The sequence below is a fragment of the Nerophis lumbriciformis genome, linkage group LG35, assembly GCF_033978685.3.
Source record: "Nerophis lumbriciformis linkage group LG35, RoL_Nlum_v2.1, whole genome shotgun sequence".
NCBI lineage: Eukaryota > Metazoa > Chordata > Actinopteri > Syngnathiformes > Syngnathidae > Nerophis > Nerophis lumbriciformis.
The window spans coordinates 864592-883241 of record NC_084582.2 but is presented as its reverse complement, the minus strand read 5'-3'; the positions used below and the strand labels follow the sequence as shown (position 1 = coordinate 883241).

General features: G+C 39.6%; 1 protein-coding gene across 2 annotated transcripts in view; it reads right to left on the bottom strand.

The window, feature by feature from the left end:
• Positions 1-18650, bottom strand: part of sh3rf2 (SH3 domain containing ring finger 2) — a 114711-nt gene that overhangs the window by 19318 nt on the left and 76743 nt on the right. For both annotated transcript variants that reach the window (XM_061927931.2, XM_061927930.2), the window contains exon 6: positions 2182-2300. In XM_061927931.2, coding sequence (XP_061783915.2) covers positions 2182-2300 — 119 coding nt within the window. The remainder of the gene's footprint in view (positions 1-2181; positions 2301-18650) is intronic.

Sequence of the window (18650 nt, the reverse complement as noted above, 5' to 3'; positions counted from 1 at the left end):
CATTTGAACTTTTCAACAGAAATAGCACTGCAAAAATATTAAGGACATACTTCTGTATTTTGGTAGTTATGCTGTCAACATTTAACAAGATTTCTTCAACTTGGACTTGAAAGCATAAATAGTATAAACACTTTTAACAGTATAACAGTACTAAACAATTCCAATAGATAACATTGGTGTCATTACCTTTTTGTGGCTAAAATCCAAATTTAGCAACGGCATTAGACTTGTGTTTTTTTGTCCCAACGTGGTCTTTTACATCGCTAATTCCTCCGTGTCCGATCGAAAAATCTTGTCTGCACAAGGTGCAATTCGCGTAGTTTTCACCCTTTTTGGAACGGATAATTATTCCCGGATAGGCTTTTGAATATTCTTCACGGAATGACTGCAGTTTTCTTTTCGGTTTAAGACTCGTTTGCGATTTTTCTCCGGCTGATTCCATGATCGTTCGCTCGTTTGGAAACAATGGCAACTGGTGCCTCGTGCTTGGCAGCGGTGCTATAAATAGCCTCGCGCATGGCATTCGGAATGGCTCGATAGGAAGTTACTGGAAGCAGTGTCGATTGTCATTGTTGTTACGCGATTTCGTGAATAAAACTTAAAAAAAAATTATTTTTTTTAATTAATGAAAAACCGTATTTTTTATCACTGCAACCGTAACCCGGAATAGGTTGATGAAAACCGTACTAATTACGGGAAAACCGGAGTAGTTGGCAGGTATGCCACTGGGCGCGGGATATGATAATGGCCTGGGCTTTTGTAAAGATTTGATTTTTTTTTTCTTTAAATCCGTCCGTTATAAAAGTTGATGTTATAAAAGTTAGAATCAAATCAAATTTGCTGTCTAAGCTCAACAATAAAGTAGTTTGAATGTGTAGGTCATGTTGCACAGTCCAAAAATGCAAAATTGTTAATTTCTCCTGGTAGCCTTGTAAGTTTTCGATGCTGCGCACTGTTAGCACAGATGTCATAAAGTCATCAAAGCTCACAATTTTGCATTCACACACAGCAACCAACATTTGGGAACCAGGATGAAGTGATAAAATAAAAGGTAAAAATATGATAAATCTATTTTTTTGGCAGCGTTGCACAAAATGTTTAAGTTTCACTTTTGTATCTCGTAGCACAATTGTGGTGCATTCAAGGACCCTTCATTAAAGTTTGAAACATGTACTTCACTCGTTTTTAAAGACAGGGGAGGCTTTAACACTAGTATGTGCACTAATAATAATTATAATAAATAGTATAATAATGATGTATTATGATTATTATCATCCAAATCTACATGAATCAGCTTATCTTCCATTTACACTATGAAGTAAAGAGAAACTTGACATAGTCAGTTATATTTAGGTGGATAATGACAGCTTGTACTACATTCTGTCTATTTTACATTACATTGGTTTGCACTATTTGGTAACAACAAGCAAGCCAAAAAACAGAACTTTGAAAACAAAACAAATAATTTAGGGAGGGTTTAAGGATAAGGCCTAATGATGCCACTGATTTTAGTGCTTGATGAAATACATTATTGATGAAACTAAGACATCCATCCATCCATTTTCTACCGCTTGTCCCGTTCGGGGTCGCGGGGGGTGCTGGAGCCTATCTCAGCTGCATTCGGGCGGAAGGCGCGGTGCACCCTGGACAAGTAAACATGTAAATATTGTGGTTTTCTGATCACGGAGTGCATCATATACTGTACTTCAAGGTTATCACCTTAGGAAAACTGGCACGTACGCGTAAAAGGCTGTATCCGATCGATCGATGGCAGTACACGCATAAAGAAACTTGTTTACAATCACATATTCTAGATATATTAATCCCATCTTTAAAGGTCAAAAACCTTATTAAAGTTGTTTTCCATACAACATATTGGAGCCATTAAAAGCTGTATGCAAAATTCTCATTAAGGTGTTTTAAAAAGTTAATTTAAACCAAGATTAAGTCGATTATTCCGTGTTTATTACAAGTAAACATACATAGTGTATGTATGTGGGGTGGGGGCCCTTCATAATAATAAAAAAAAGATTAAAAACAATAAAAGGAGTACAAACAAAATCATGTTTAGGGCTACACAAAACCTAGTTATGACAGTTACAAAAAAATAACTAATATTTGCCTGTTTTTTATGATGTATTTTAGGTGTATTTTCAATGTAACCTTTAATCATGCACTCACACACTGATGGACAGTTGCTGTGTGGTAGAGTTTTTGCTGTCTGCAGACGAGGAAGACATTTGGGGGTTCAACAGAGCCATGGAGATGTTGGGCGGAGCCTCGTTGGCCATCTTCTCATTCTGCAACGAGACGGGAGTCACAATGATCACCATGTTGGATTTAAGAGGAGGAAAGAACTTTTGAACCCCAGAGCACTCAGAACAAATTAGTCAGGGTGGCAACAGCTCAGGAGAGGACACACTTTCAGAGTAGAGCGTAAAATACATTCACTGGCCACAAAATTAGGTACACCTGCACTGTCTAGTTTGATGCAATAGAAGGAAAATATGTTTTTAATGACAAATTTTGATGACGATGTCTACAGGTTTAATTGTTGTTTTTATCCCGGTCACCAACCTTTTTGAAACCAAGAGCTACTTCTTGGGTACCGATTAATGCGAAGGGCTACCAGTTTGATACACACTAAAATAAATTGCCAGAAATAGCCAATTTGCTCAATTTACCTTTAACTCTATGTTATTATTAATAATTAATGATATTTATCTTTGTGGAAACACTGATCCTCTTAATGATTTCTCACAATAAATATATATAGAAACAGATAAATCTCAATATGCAACACTTTATTTTTATATTTTCTCTAAGTGCACATTTTTCAAATTTTGTAGAGAATAAATGATGAAAAAACACTTAATTGAACGGTTTAAAAGAGGAGAAAACACGAATTTTGAAACATAGTTTATCTTCAATTTCGACTCTTTAAAATTCTAAATTCAACTGAAAAAAAAGAAGAGAAAAACTAGCTCATTCGAATCTTTTTGAAAAAATTAAAAAAAGAATTTATGGAACATCATTAGTAATTTTTCCTGATTAAGATTCATTTTAGAATTTTGATGACATGTTTTAAATAGGTTAAAATCCAATCTGCACTTTGTTAGAATATATAACAAATTGGACCAAGCTATATTTCTAACAAAGACAAATCATTATATCTTCTAGATTTTCCAGAACAAAAATTTTGAAATAAATTCAAAAGACTTTGAAATAAGACTTAAATTTGATTCTACAGATTTTCTAGATTTGCCAGAATATTTCTTTTGAATTTTAATCTCAATAAGTTTGAAGAAATATTTCACAAATATTCTTCGTCGAAAAAACAGAAGCTAAAATGAAGAATTAAATTAAAATGGATTTATTATTCTTTAGAATAAAAAAAAATACATTTACTTGAACATTGATTTCAATTGTCAGGAAAGAAGAGGAAGGAATTTAAAAGGTAAAAAGGTATATGTGTTTAAAAATCCTAAAATAATTCTGAAGGTTGTATTTTTTCTCTAAAATTGTCTTTCTGAAAGTTATAAGAAAATAAATGAATTTATTTAAACAAGTGAAGACCAAGTCTTTAAAATATTTTCTTGGATTTTCTAATTCTATTTAATTTTTGTCTCTCTTAGAATTAAAAATGTCGAGCAAAGCGAGACCAGCTTGCTAGTAAATAAATACAATTTAAAAAAAATAGAGGCAGCTCACTGGTAAGTGCAAATGCAGAGGACAAATTTCACCACACCTACTGTGTGTGTGTGTGTGTGTGTGTGTGTGTGTGTGTGTGTGTGAGACAATCATTGGTACTTTAACTTTATTTTTAGAACAGGCCAGCAGGCGACTCATTTGGTCCTTACGGGCGACCTGGTGTCCGCGGGCACCGCGTTGGTGACCCCTGCCGTACATTAAAGAGTAAACCACAATATTAAAAACACTTGTCAGTAAAGTGCTGCTTTGGTTCAATACAAACCAAAGTAATACAAATGGTGATAATAGTAGAATAGTAAAAAAAACGAATTAAAAAAAAGGCCACATTGACCCAAATAAGACAACCCTAAATATAAAAGATGATCCCTCTTTTCCAAGAGCCGTTCCAATATCAGTAAAATAACTAGTAGATTAAAATCAAAAATATAATTTCTCTGCTTTGTTGACCACTATTATCTTAAAATGCGGACCATAATTTCTCCTTTGGTATTTGATAACCTTTGAGACACTGTTTTCATTTCTGGTGTGTGTGTATGTGTGTGTGTGTGTGTGGGGCTGTGACAAGAAGACAACCTCTAACTGGCTTGGGAAGAGACCTTTGGTGCCACCTTCTGGTTTGCATGTACAACTAAAACATTTGTAATGGAATTGATTAGATTAGATTTTTTAGGGTGTAAAATGATCATGTACTACATGTTATACAGTATGTATTTAAATGTATTTGTAATGTGTTAACTTGTCTATTAAACTATGTGGCACCAGAGGAATATGATACAACTAAAATACTAACTAGACCAGTGGTTCTTAACCTGGGTTCGATGGAACCTTAGGGGTTCGGTGAGTCGACCTCAGGGTTTCGGCGGAGGTCAAAACACACCCGACTCATCGTGTAAATACAAATTTCTCCCTATCTGCGTATTACGGATACGGCAACATTTGACTGATTTGTAGGTGTGTAATTTGTTGTGAGTTTATGCACCGTGTTGGTTTTGTTGATTGAACAAGATGATGTTCATGCACGCTTCATTTTGTGCACCAGTAAAAAAAACATGGTAACACTTTAGCAGTGACGTGCAGTCACTAGAGGCAGGTGAGGCGGCGCCTCACTTGCCATCATGGAAAGAAAAAAAATTTAAAAATATTTTTTTTTAATTAAATTGTTAAATGTATCCAGTGATTATACTATAAAGTTATTTTCCATTTAACTTCACCCGTTTTAGATTATTTTTTATTTAAAATCGCTGAATTTTCACATTTGCCGTTCAAATACTGAGAAGAGACGGTGCGGTGAACAGCAGCCAGTTGAGGCACGTCACTCAGTGCCTCAACATGGATTGCGGACTCGGACTCGTATTGCTATATGAATTATATTATACATTTCCATAGTTTAGTTAGCTGAGGTATATAATGTACAGTGTATTTTGTCAACAACTGTATGTGTGTAACGTATTTCTTGTGCTTGAGCGATCATAAAACGGCTGCAAAAGATGCACTGGCTGAGGCTCGCCTCCTGCACCCCCGCCGTAGAATGCACGGCAACCCCTGACGGGAGTGTTACATCAACTAAAGCCCACACTTAAACTTTCCACGTGCAAGATTGAATCTATTTAAAAAAGTTATTTCATAAGAAGCCAAAAAGTGCAAAAACAATAATGTTGGTGTTGGAGGAGTTGTGAATGACTGCAGGGCCACAACATTAGGTACACCTGCAGACTGCAGGTGTACCTAATTCACAACTCCTCCAACACAAACATTATTGTTTTTGCACTTTTTGGCTTCTTATTAAATAACTTTTGTAACCTATTTTTATGGGCTTTCCCCTTTGTGATGTTAAGTTCCTGTTATGCGCTGTTATACAGTTATGCCTTGAGCTCTTATTTTGAAGGCGCTAAGAGCGGAAGTGACGACACGTTGGAGTGGAGCGGAAGTTTTTGAAAGAAGGTAAATAAAGTGGTCCTCGTGTAAACTGGAGCCTCCGTGTTTGTTATTTTGTAGTTTCATACAGTATAGGCCACATTTATAAACCCTCGGTTACACTTTTTTAAATAGATTCAATCTTGCACGTGGAAAGTTGAAGTGAGGGCTTTAGTTGATATAACACTCTCGTCAGGGATTGCATTAATCCAGCACAACAGCGGCGCATTTATAAGTGAAGGTAAGACCATAATAACGTTTTTTTTTATTAAATGTGCTTTTTTGTGTGCTACAGTTTGTATGTGTAAAGTTAAAGTTAAGTTAAAGTAGCAATGATTGTCACACACACACTAGGTGTAATGAAATTTGTCCTCTGCATTTGACCCATCCCCTTGATCACCCCCTGGGAGGTGAGGGGAGCAGTGGGCAGCAGCGGCGCCGCGCCCGGGAATCATTTTTGGTGATTTAACCCCCAATTCCAACCCTTGATGCTGAGTGCCAAGCAGGGAAGAATGCTGGTATGAGCTTTTAAACATAACCCGTTAACTGCTGCCAATCAAATGGTGAATAAGATACTCTTTAGGGTTCATATGTTTGTAAATCTGACTGTGATGAAGTCAGTGCCTCACCAGCCATCAACCTCACCGCACGTCACTGCACTTTAGTATGGGGAACATATTCACCATTAATTAGTTGCTTATTAACATGCAAATTAGTAACATATTGGCTCTTAACTAGTCATTATTAAGTACTTATTAATGCCTTATTCGGCATGGCCTTATTATAACCCTAACCCTCTAACCCTGACCCGAACCCAAACCAAATAACTCTAAATTAAGTCTTTGTTATTTAGAATATGTTTGTGTTACCAAAAACATAACTTTGTCTTGAATTTGAAAAAAAAAAAACATTTTATTTTTCACTAAAGAAGTGTTGGGTGAATGTGCATATGAAACTGGTGGGGTTCGGTACCTCCAACAAGGTTAAGAACCACTGGACTAGACGTATAAACTTGTCACCAAAAACAGATCTCATCTCGGGTGGTTCTGAATTTGCATTGAATGATGCAATGTTTTGCTTCCACAAATGACAGATACAGGTTAGATATTTTCTAAATGGATAAAAATATTTACTGACTCAGGCTTCTAAAGATAGAAAATGTGGAGAGCTGCGTATTACGTCACCCTGAGCTGTTGTATTGTGTTGGTATTAAAGTGTGAGTGTGACCACATCATTTACACTTGCCGCATTTGCTTTCATTCATCGGCCTGCGGGTCATATGTTTATGTGAACACCAGAACCATCAGTCATATTAAGTATTTACAGCATTTTCATTTTGCTTTCCTCCTAACCAGGTAAAAAAAACTCATTGAGATTAAAATCTCTTGTGAGAATGACCTGGCCAAGAGAGCAGCAAAAACAGGTTTCATAAATAAACAGAACAAAAACAGAAGCAGTCACACACTATAGTTAAAGGGGAACATTATCACAATTTCAGAAGGGTTAAAACCATTAAAAATCAGTTCCCAGTGGCTTATTATATTTTTCAAAGTTTTTTTCAAAATTTTACCAATCATGCAATATCCCTAAAAAAAAGCTTCAAAGTGCCTGATTTTAACCACCCGTAAATTTTCCTGTGACGTCACATAGTGATGCCAACACAAACAAACATGGCGGAAAGAACAGCAAGCGATAGCGACATTAGCTCGGATTCAGACTCGGATTTCAGCGGCTTAAGCGATTCAACAGATTACGCATGTATTGAAACGGATGGTTGTAGTGTGGAGGCAGGTAGCGAAAACCAAATTGAAGAAGAAACTGAAGCTATTGAGCCATATCGGTTTGAACCGTATGCAAGCGAAACCGACGAAAACGACACGACAGCCAGCGACACGGGAGAAAGCGAGGACGAATTCGGCGATCGCCTTCTAACCAACGATTGGTATGTGTTTGTTTGGCATTAAAGGAAACTAACAACTATGAACTAGGTTTACAGCATATGAAATACATTTGGCAACAACATGCACTTTGAGAGTGCAGACAGCCCAATTTTCATCAATTAATATATTCTGTAGACATACCCTCATCCGCACTATTTTCCTGAAAGCTGATCTGTCCAGTTTTGGAGTTGATGTCAGCAGGCCAGGGAAGCTCGGGTCGATAGCTCGCTCGTCTGCAGGAACAAACTGCCGCCATTGCTTGCCGTGCTACCCAGGTCCCTGAATTGCTCACACACTCCGGCAGATTCAATGGGGGTCTGGCGGCAGATTTCTTTGACTTCATCGTTGGAAATGCATCTGCTTTGAGTGTCGCAGGATATCCACACATTCTTGCCATCTCTGTCGTAGCATACGAATTCGGCGATCGCCTTCTAACCAACGATTGGTATGTGTTTGTTTGGCATTAAAGGAAACTAACAACTATGAACTAGGTTTACAGCATATGAAATACATTTGGCAACAACATGCACTTTGAGAGTGCAGACAGCCCAATTTTCATCAATTAATATATTCTGTAGACATACCCTCATGTCAGCAGGCCAGGGAAGCTAGGGTCGATATTCTTCTCTTGATCATCTTCGGTGGCATAAGGGACGGTGTGAGCCAAGACATCCAGGGGGTTTAGATCGCTCGTCTGCGGGAACAAACTGCCGCCATTGCTTGCCGTGCTAGCGAGGTCCTTTGTCCCTGAATTGCTCACACACTCCGGCAGATTCAATGGGGGTCTGGCGGCAGATTTCTTTGACTTTATGGTTGGAAATGCATCTGCTTTGAGTGTCGCAGGATATCCACACATTCTTGCCATCTCTGTCGTAGCATAGCTTTCGTCGGTAAAGTGTGCGGAACAAACGTCCAATTTCTTGCCACTTTGGCATCTTTGGGCCACTGGTGCAACTTGAATCCGTCCCTGTTGGTGTTGTTACACCCTCCGACAACACACCGACGAGGCATGATGTCTCCAAGGTACGGAAAACAGTCGAAAAAAACGGAAAATAACAGAGCTGTTCTGACCCGGTGTTTGAGAAAATTGCGGATTGCTTCCCGATGCGACGTCACGTTGTGACGTCATTGCTCCGAGAGCGAATATTTAATTCGCCAAAATTCACCCATTTAGAGTTCGAAAATCGGTTAAAAAAATATATGGTCTTTTTTCTGCAACATCAAGGTATATATTGACGCTTACATAGGTCTGCTGATAATGTTCCCCTTTAAAAGTACAAATTACTAACAAAATAAGCATAAACAACACAAAGTAGGTACAAAAAAATAAAATGTTTCAATAAAAGAAGTTAAAAACAAGTACATTGCCAAAAAGAATCCTTTAAAATGGCCTGGCATTCCCCCAAAGTGATCAGTTCAGGTAACCGCAGATCCTTTTGTAATTCATTCCATGACCATGGAGCAGCAAATCTGAAGGCTTTTTTTTACTGAGATTTGTGTTGGCTGTAGGAACCAACACGCATATGCAACTGTCTATATACATTCCACTGGATGTGATTATGTAATGGCAACATAACAGGGAAGAAAGGGAGTCCAAATGGTGTGTGTGCATTTATCCTCACACATGTTGATGTCTCTCATGAATCTAAATAAATGACTGAAAACGTTACAGACTCCTCCTCTGATGGTCCTATGATGTAATGCTTTCAGTCTCCCCTAGGGGGGGGGGGGGGGGGGGGGGGGTTACCCACATATGCAGTCCTCTCCAAGGTTTCTCATAGTCATTCACATCCATGTCCCACTGGGGTGAGTTTTTCCTTGCCCTTATGTGGGCTTTGTACCGAGGATGTCGTTGTGGCTTGTGCAGCCCTTTGAGACACTTGTGATTTAGGGCTATATAAATAAACATTGATTGATTGATTGATTGAATGCCGACTGATCAACCAAACTGCATTTTTTTCTTTTGCCTATCGTTTAGCGTCCTTATGTAAGACAAGCACACATATGTTTTTCTTTTTTTAATGCATTCTGAGTCATACATAAATTCGATCAAAAGTCCGCTTACAATGGAGCCTGTAGGAGTTGCTCTATTCCCTCTATAAAGCATTTTAAAAACATCCATACACCTCCATCAATGTTTTATATACACACACTATATGTAATGTAGTACAAACCCCGTTTCCATATGAGTTGGGAAATTGTGCTAGATGTAAATATAAACAGAATACAATGATTTGCAAATCCTTTTCAACCCATATTCAATTGAATGCACTACAAAGACAACATATTTGATGTTCAAACTCATAAACTTTATTTTTTTTTTCAAATAATAATTAACTTAGAATTTCATGGCTGCAACACATGCCAAAGTAGTTGGGAAAGGGCATGTTCACCACTGTGTTACATCAACTTTTCTTTTAACAACACTCAAACGATTGGGAACTGAGGAAACTAATTGTTGAAGCTTTGAAAGTGGAATTCTTTCCCATTCTTGTTTTATGTAGAGCTTCAGTCGTTCAACAGTCCGGGGTCTCCGCTGTCGTATTTTACGCTTCATAATGCGCCACACATTTTCGATGGGAGACAGGTCTGGACTGCAGGCGGGCCAGGAAAGTACCCGCACTCTTTTTTTACGAAGCCACGCTGTTGTAACACGTGCTGAATGTGGCTTGGCATTGTCTTGCTGAAATAAGCAGGGGCGTCCATGAAAAAGACGGGGCTTAGATAGCAGCATATGTTGTTCCAAAACCTGTATGTACCTTTCAGCATTAATGGTGCCTTCACAGATGTGTAAGTTACCCATGCCTTGGGCACTAATGCACCCCCATACCATCACACATGCTGGCTTTTGAACTTTGTGTCGATAACAGTCTGGATGGTTCGCTTCCCCTTCGGTCAGGATGACACGATGTCGAATATTTCCAAAAACAATTTGAAATGTGGACTCGTCAAACCACAGAACACTTTTCTTTGGTCTTCTCTTTTGGTCTCTTTTCTTTGATGATCTCGGGCCCAGAGAAGCCGGCGGCGTTTCTGGATGTTGTTGATAAATGGCTTTCGCTTTGCATAGTAGAGCTTTAACTTGCACTTACAGATGTAGCGACAAACTGTATTTAGTGACAGTGGTTTTCTGAAGTGTTCCTGAGCCCATGTGGTGATATCCTTTAGAGATTGATGTCACTTTTTGATACAGTGCCGTCTGAGGGACGTCACGGTCGTTCAATGTTGGTTTCCGGCCATGCCGCTTACGTGGAGTGATTTCTCCAGATTCTCTGAACCTTTTGATGATATTATGGAGCGTAGATGTTGAAATCCCTAAATTTCTTGCAATTGCACTTTGAGAAACGTTGTTCTTAAACTGTTTGACTATTTGCTCACGCAGTTGTGGACAAAGGGGTGTACCTCGCCCCATCCTTTCTTGTGAAAAGCTGAGCATAATTTGGGAAGCTGTTTTTATACCCAATCATGGCACCCACCTGTTCCCAATTAGCCTGCACACCTGTGGGATGTTCCAAATAAGTGTTTGATGAGCATTCCTCAACTTTATCAGTATTTATTGCCACCTTTCCCAACTTCTTTGTCACGTGTTGCTGGCATCAAATTCTAAAGTTAATGATTATTTGCAAAAAAAGAAATGTTTATCAGTTTGAACATCAAATATGTTGTCTTTGTAGCATATTTAACTGAATATGTGTCATGTCTGTGTAATCATGTTTTGTCTTAGTCATGTTTTGTTTAGTTTCTGGCTTTTCACTCCCTTGTCTTGTTTGCATGATTACCCATTAGTTTCACCTGTTCCACGTTTGGACTCATTGTACACTCTTGTTTGTCACCATAGCAACCATTAGTTTTCACCTGTCACGTCACGCACCTGTTTCACGTTTTGAGTCACGCACCTGCCTTCACTAATCATGTCCATAGTATTTAAGTTCATTAATTTTCTGTTGTTCGTCCTGACGACATCCCCGCATTCTTACCCCTGTCACACTCTATGTACCTCTGCGCACTTCATGCCATGTCAAGTAAGTTTTGTTTCGATTCATGCCACAGTTAGTGTTTTGTTTAATTGTTCATAGTTTTTTGCCCCCGTGCAAGTCTTTTGTTTTCATTAGTCAAGTTTGTACATCCGCCTTGAGCGCGCCTTTTGTTCGTTTGAGTGTTATTATTAAATATGTATTTACCTTCACGCCATGTCCAGTCCAATTCACTTGCACCTCGGGAGAACAAACCAAGCCATAGTCCTAGTCATGACAATATGGGTTGAAAATGATTTGCAAATCATTGTATTCCGTTTATATTTACATCTAACACAATTTCCCAACTCATATGGAAACGGGGTTTGTAATAGGCACATTCATTATAACATGTAATGTCACGTATTTTGATCATTTCAAAATACGCATTAATTGAAAAAATGTATCACAACATTCACTTTTTCCCTTCGACAACATCACTGATTACTACTCACTGCAGACTTCATGACAGTCAACAAACATAATAAAACTGTTGTCATTAAATGCCGACTGATAGGATGTTATATTAGAAGAAGAATGACTCATAATCCTCATTGGGAAAAAAGGCGGGTGGAACCAAGCATCTTTTTCAATTAATCAATCAAAGTGTATTTATATAGCCCTTAATCACAAGTATCTCAAAGGGATCATTCTCTCTGGCACTCATGGAGGGCGGACGCTCCCCTGTCCTCTCCTGCTTGCTTCTTTGTCTTGTCTTAACTTGATTGTTGCCTCTTTTTGCACTGCTCTCCAAATCTAAACATTGGAACTATTTAACTGGCCTCAACGAAATTGACAAATCTTGGGTTTGGGGGAACCTGCTGTCGCGACGAAGCGGTTGTTGCTGGACACACGACGGACTCTTGGGAGAAGAAGGACTGCCGCGTGCACACATAGGGCCCTATGGGTGCTTGAGCCCCTGCCCTTTTTTGCCTCGTCTTAAAAAGTGCCCTCTGCCTGTGTGTGTGTGGTTGTTTTTCTTTTCTTTAAATAACATTAATAAATTCCTGTCAGGGATGGGGGAAAAAACAGCGGTACAAAAACTCCACGTTTTCTTGTAATACCGGGTTGTTTGAGCCTGCCGCTTCCGCCAGAGAGAGAGAGAGAGAGGGCGAGTGAGTGAGTAAGTGAAAGGAGAGAGAGCCAAGTTACTGCGCCCCTGAGGAGACGTGACAGTGGAGCAACTTGAACCTGTGAGTTATGGTCTAGTCGCCGTCCACTTATTCAGCATCTAATATGGGTCATATTTCAGAAAAACTCTGTATTATTCTATTATTCAATGTGTCAGCTTCTGTTTTTGCCGGACGTCGGAGCACGGCGCATCAATTGAGCACGGCACATCAATTCCGCACAGAGCAGAGCAGATCGTGCGGGACAGGAAGTAGTGTACAAAATACAAAATAAAACACCGAGTTAATTTTCAAAATAAAATGCACTGTGTTTACGGCGGATCACATTTCTCTCACAGTAGAGGTTTAGATATAAAGTTTATTGTGACTTTGCTATTACTGTGTGGGTTAACAAAATAATAATAATAATAATAATTATTATTATTAATAATAATAATAATTTCAGAATTCTGGGGATATAAGATGTAGGTTATCTGTTAGGAATATTACCATCTGTATTTAAACTTGATTCATGTTGATTATGCCTGCAGCACAATGCCAAAAAAAGAAAGGATAGAGAAAAGGAAGGAGAAGGAGCGCCAGGAAGCAGCTAAGGATAGCAGACCTCTTAATGCATGGCTAAAACCAAGTACTAGCACCATGGAAGCCCTGAATTTACATTGAGGAGCATATTTGGGTATGGGTGGCCTCCATCCTACAGCCCTCTACTGGCCCCTGGTCCATATTTTTGGGCCTGTATTGCGTTTCAGTTGTTTAGTCTGAGCATTAAGTGAGAAAGACCATAAATTACAACTTGATGGTGTTTTCATCAAGTTAAGGGAAGAAGGACAGATTTTCACATTGAAGTTTTTTCCATTTGGGTATTTATTTTTGTATTTTTTTTCAAAGTTCATGTTGCACTGTTCAATGTTCAATATTAAAGTGCTTATCTTTAAAAATAAATAGCCTAATAATAAACCAGTTTTTTTGTTGCTTTTCATGTCTTCCAAGCCTATGATAATGTGAATTAACTCATTATGACAATAATTTGTTGACACAAAAGAAGTGGCAATCACTTTTACCTACAAAGGACACACAGCTAAGTAGTTAGCTTCCTATTAGCAAATTTAATTTTACATTAATTTCCATATTGTGTAAAGGACCAAAAAAAAATGTTCTGCCCTTTTCTGACTTTGAGCCCCTGCCCCTCTATAATCATGTGCACGTCCCTGCTGGCGACCCTATAGAAAAAAACTCAACCCAATGGGATACAATGAGAAACCTTGGAGGGCCCCAGCCCCCATGGGCGACCGGTGCAATGGGCGTCCAGTAGAGATGCGCGGATAGGCAATTATTTCATCCGCAACCGCATCAGAAAGTCGTCAACCATCCGCCATCCACCCGATGTAACATTTGATCAGAACCGCACCCGCCCGCCATCCGCCCGCATCCGCCCGTTGTTATAGATCTAATATAGACGATGCAAGGCATTAGTGAGGTTATAAAGCTTTTGCCTGTTAAAGAAAGGAGACTGATCCAATGCAGCACAGACATTCGCGTGCCACGCTGTCACGACCCAGACGCACACCAGTGCGCAATCATATGGGAGCCGCGCTGAGCGCACCTCCAAGCGCGTCTCGCTGCCGGCGACGGCCGGGTATGGGCCCAACGCTCCAGCGCCATCCATTTTCAGGGCTAGTTGATTCGGCAGGTGGGTTGTTACACACTCCTTAGCGGGTTCCGACGTCCATGGCCACCGTCCTGCTGTCTATATCAACCAGGGTGAGCCCCACCCCTTTCGTGAGCGCAGTGCGCGCGGAGTGACCCCTGTTACGCGCCCCCGGCAACAGGGGTGGCGGGCAGGTAAGCTGCGCGGGCGGAGCGCGCGGAGTGACCCCTGTTACGAGCCCCCGGCCACGGGGGTGGCGGGCAGGTAAGCTGCTTACCTGCTGCGCGTGACGCCGGCCGCGGCGAAGGCGGACAAGGCGGGGTGTCGGTGCGGTGGGCGCGGTGGTGACCCTGGACGTGCGTCGGGCCCTTCTCGCGGATCGCCTCAGCTACGGCTCCCGGTGGGGCCCTCTCGGGGGAAGGGGCCTCGGTCCCGGACCCCGGCGAGGCGTCCCTTCTCCGCTCCGTAAAAGTGTCCATCTCTTTTTTTTTTCTTCTTCTGTTGTGGCATATGCTGCAGGTGCCTGCTCGTTTTTCGTATGTGGGTAACAACATTTAACTATGTATATATATTTACCAATTGGTTTAACTGCCACCCGCCTGAATCTATTTAAAATCTAATTTTTTTTTATTTCAACCGCCCGACCCGACCCGCGGAAAAAATCTAATTTTTTTAAAATTTCATCCGCCCGATCCGCGGATAATCCGCGGACTCCGCGGTTGTGCCCGCAAACCGCGCATCTCTAGCGTCCAGTGTATTATGTTAATAGTGTGAGAGTCTAGTCCATAGTGGGGCCAGCAGGGGATCATCTTGAGTGGAGACAAGTCAGCAGCGCAGAGACGTCCCCAACTGATGCACAGATGAGTGGTCCACCCCGGGTCCCGACTTTGAACAGCTAGCGAGTCATCTGTGGTCACCTGATAATCTTTCCACACAGGAGAAATTGGCAGAGCAGTGGGTCTTTCCACATTTTTGTGTCTAAATTGAATGCCAAAGTTGACCAATTTGTCAACATATGTCCTAATTCTTCTACTGTCCAGGGGAGAGGCATAATTCATAATCGTACACAAACTTTGAGGCGAAAAAGCAGCTCACCACGAGATGATGCCAATATAGTATCAACGAGCTTGTTAACTGTGACAATACGCCGCTAAAAATAGTTAGTCTGCGTTAGCAATTATAACAACAATATCGCTAATATTTGGTTACAATTCAGGTCACAAAATGTCAATGGAGTATTGTTGGTGCATTTTGGATTTTTTTTTGTAGAGGGCTTTACGAGCGGAAAGGAGGACTTCCCATTGGCTCCATTGTAGGCGGATTTTAATTTAAGAGTTGGAATGCATAAAAAAAAAATAAAAAAAAAAAAAAAAAAGAATACATCCGTCTTTTTGTCTCTCATGATTGTAAACGATAGGAAAAAATAAACAAAAAATGAAGTGAATTATATTTATATAGCCCTTTTTCTCTAGCGACTCAAAGCGCTTTACATTGTGAAACCATACCTGCCAACTTTTGAAATCAGAAAAACCTAGTAGCCAGGGTCCAGGGGCCGCAGGCCCCGGTAGGTCCAGGACAAAGTCCTGGTGGGGGGTTCAGGCTTCGCCCCCCGACGCAAAATGATTATTAGCATTCAGACAGGTTAAAATGTTGCTAAAACCATCACTTTTCTATCAGTCACAGTGACTTTTCAAAACAAAAATATTACAGCAAAAATCATATGGGTTGATTGACATGTTTATTCTGTAAGCTAACTTCAATAGTTTGAAATTATTTTGACAGTTAATGCCAGTTATCCTGTCAACCTTTCACAAGACTTCAATTTGTTAATTGAAAGTATAAACAGTATAAACACTTTTTACAGTAAACAAATGGTAAAACAGTACTAAACAATTCCAATAAAAAACAAAATTGGTGTCATTATTAACTTTCTGTCCAAGCTTGTATAATCTACTGCCTTGTTCAATTGTAAAAAATATTCTGTGCCTAAAATTCACATTTCTATCACAATTATCATACTGTAAACATGGTAAGCTAACTTCATTACAATTAATAGTCCTGTCAATAGCATGGAATTACAATTCAAATGTAGTTTTTTTGTAAGCCTTTCAAAAGAATTCAAAATATGAACAATTAATGAAAATTAATTGAAGCCATCAGACACTTGAAAAGTGGCACATCACATCTCTAATGTAATCATTTGAACTTTTCAACAGAAATAGCACTGCAAAAATATTAAGGACATACTTCTGTATTTTGGTAGTTATGCTGTCAACATTTAACAAGATTTCTTCAACTTGGACTTGAAAGCATAAATAGTATAAACACTTTCAACAGTATAACAGTACTAAACAATTCCAATAGATAACATTGGTGTCATTACCTTTTTGTGGCTAAAATCCAAATTTAGCAACGGCATTAGACTTGTGTTTTTTTGTCCCAACGTGGTCTTTTACATGGCTAATTCCTCCGTGTCCGATCGAAAAATCTTGTCTGCACAAGGTGCAATTCGCGTAGTTTTCACCCTTTTTGGAACGGATAATTATTCCCGGATAGGCTTTTGAATATTCTTCACGGAATGACTGCAGTTTTCTTTTCGGTTTAAGACTCGTTTGCGATTTTTCTCCGGCTGATTCCATGATCGTTCGCTCGCTTGGAAACAATGGCAACTGGTGCCTCGTGCTTGGCAGCGGTGCTATAAATAGCCTCGCGCATGGCATTCGGAATGGCTCGATAGGAAGTTACGGGAAGCAGTGTCGATTGTCATTGTTGTTACGCGATTTCGTGAATAAAACTTAAAAAAATTTTTTTTTTTTTAAATTAATGAAAAACCGTATTTTTTATCACTGCAACCGTAACCCAGAATAGGTTGATGAAAACCGTACTAATTACGGGAAAACCGGAGTAGTTGGCAGGTATGTGAAACCCATACATCTGTTAAGCTACCTTATTTTTCGGACTATAAGGCGCACTTAAAATCCTTTCATTTTCTCAAAACTCAACAGTGCGCCTTATAACCCGGTGCGCCAAATGTACGGAATAATTTTGGTTGTGCTTACCGACCTCGAAGCTATTTTATTTGGTACATGGTGAAATAAGTGTGAGCAGTAGATGGCAGTCACACATAAGAGATATGTGTAGACTGCAATATGACTCAAGTAAACAACACCAAAATGTTATATGTTCCATTGAAAATATAGAACATTACACACGGCGCTCAAAAATCTATCAAAATGTTTTAGTACAACTTTGGTAAGCTATGAAGCCGCACCGCTTGATGGATTGTACTGTGCTTCAACATATGAGTATTATTATGGCGTGTGTATAAGGTAAGATATCCGGCGTTTTGTTTCGCAATATTATGCAAAAGCAACTTTTCTTACCTTCTGGTACCTGCTGATCTGTATTTGGGATCTGCATAAGTCCTGAAAATTTGCACAAGTCCGCCTTTGTAGTCTGTGCCGACACCGTAGTCGATAAGCTTCTTCTTTTTCTCTATCTTCTTGTTATGGGACATTCATCCTCCACTGTTGCCATTTCTAATATAAAGTAGTGTAAAGTTCTTATTTATATCTGTCAGTAAACTCGCCATGAAAGTGCTAAAACATACCGGTGTAGTGAGTTTACATTATTCACCCAAGGAACTTTAGTTATTAGAGTTACAGTCAGACGGTTTTTCACGGGACACATTTAAGGCGTTATTGCACTCGTGAGTCATGGATGAGGAGATGCTGCTCCGTTATTGATTGAAGTAAAGTCTGAATGTCATTAAAACAGTTAGCTCCATCTATTCACATTTCTTCCACTCCCGTCCTTGCACGCTACACAAAGTTGACGGAGAAAGAACGCCGCCGAAGGTGAGCCACGTAAATAAGACCGCCCACAAAACGGCGCATCCTGAAGCGACCGTCAGAAAGCAGCTTGAAGATGATCTGTAAAACATAATCTATGCAACATTTTGACCAAAAACCACCCTTACATGTTATGTAACATGGAATGGCCAATGGCCCGGAAAATACGGTACGTATAAATTGCTCCGGAGTATAAGTCGCACCGGCCGAAAATGCATAATAAAGAAGGAAAAAAACATATAAGTCGCATTTTTGGGGGAAATGTATTTGATAAAAGCCAACACCAAGAATAGACATTTGAAAGGCAATTTAAAATAAATAAAGAATAGTGAACAACAGGCTGAATAAGTGTACGTTATATGAGGCATAAATAACCAACTGGTATGTTAACGTAACATATTATGGTAAGAGTCATTCAAATAACTATAACATATACTGTAGAA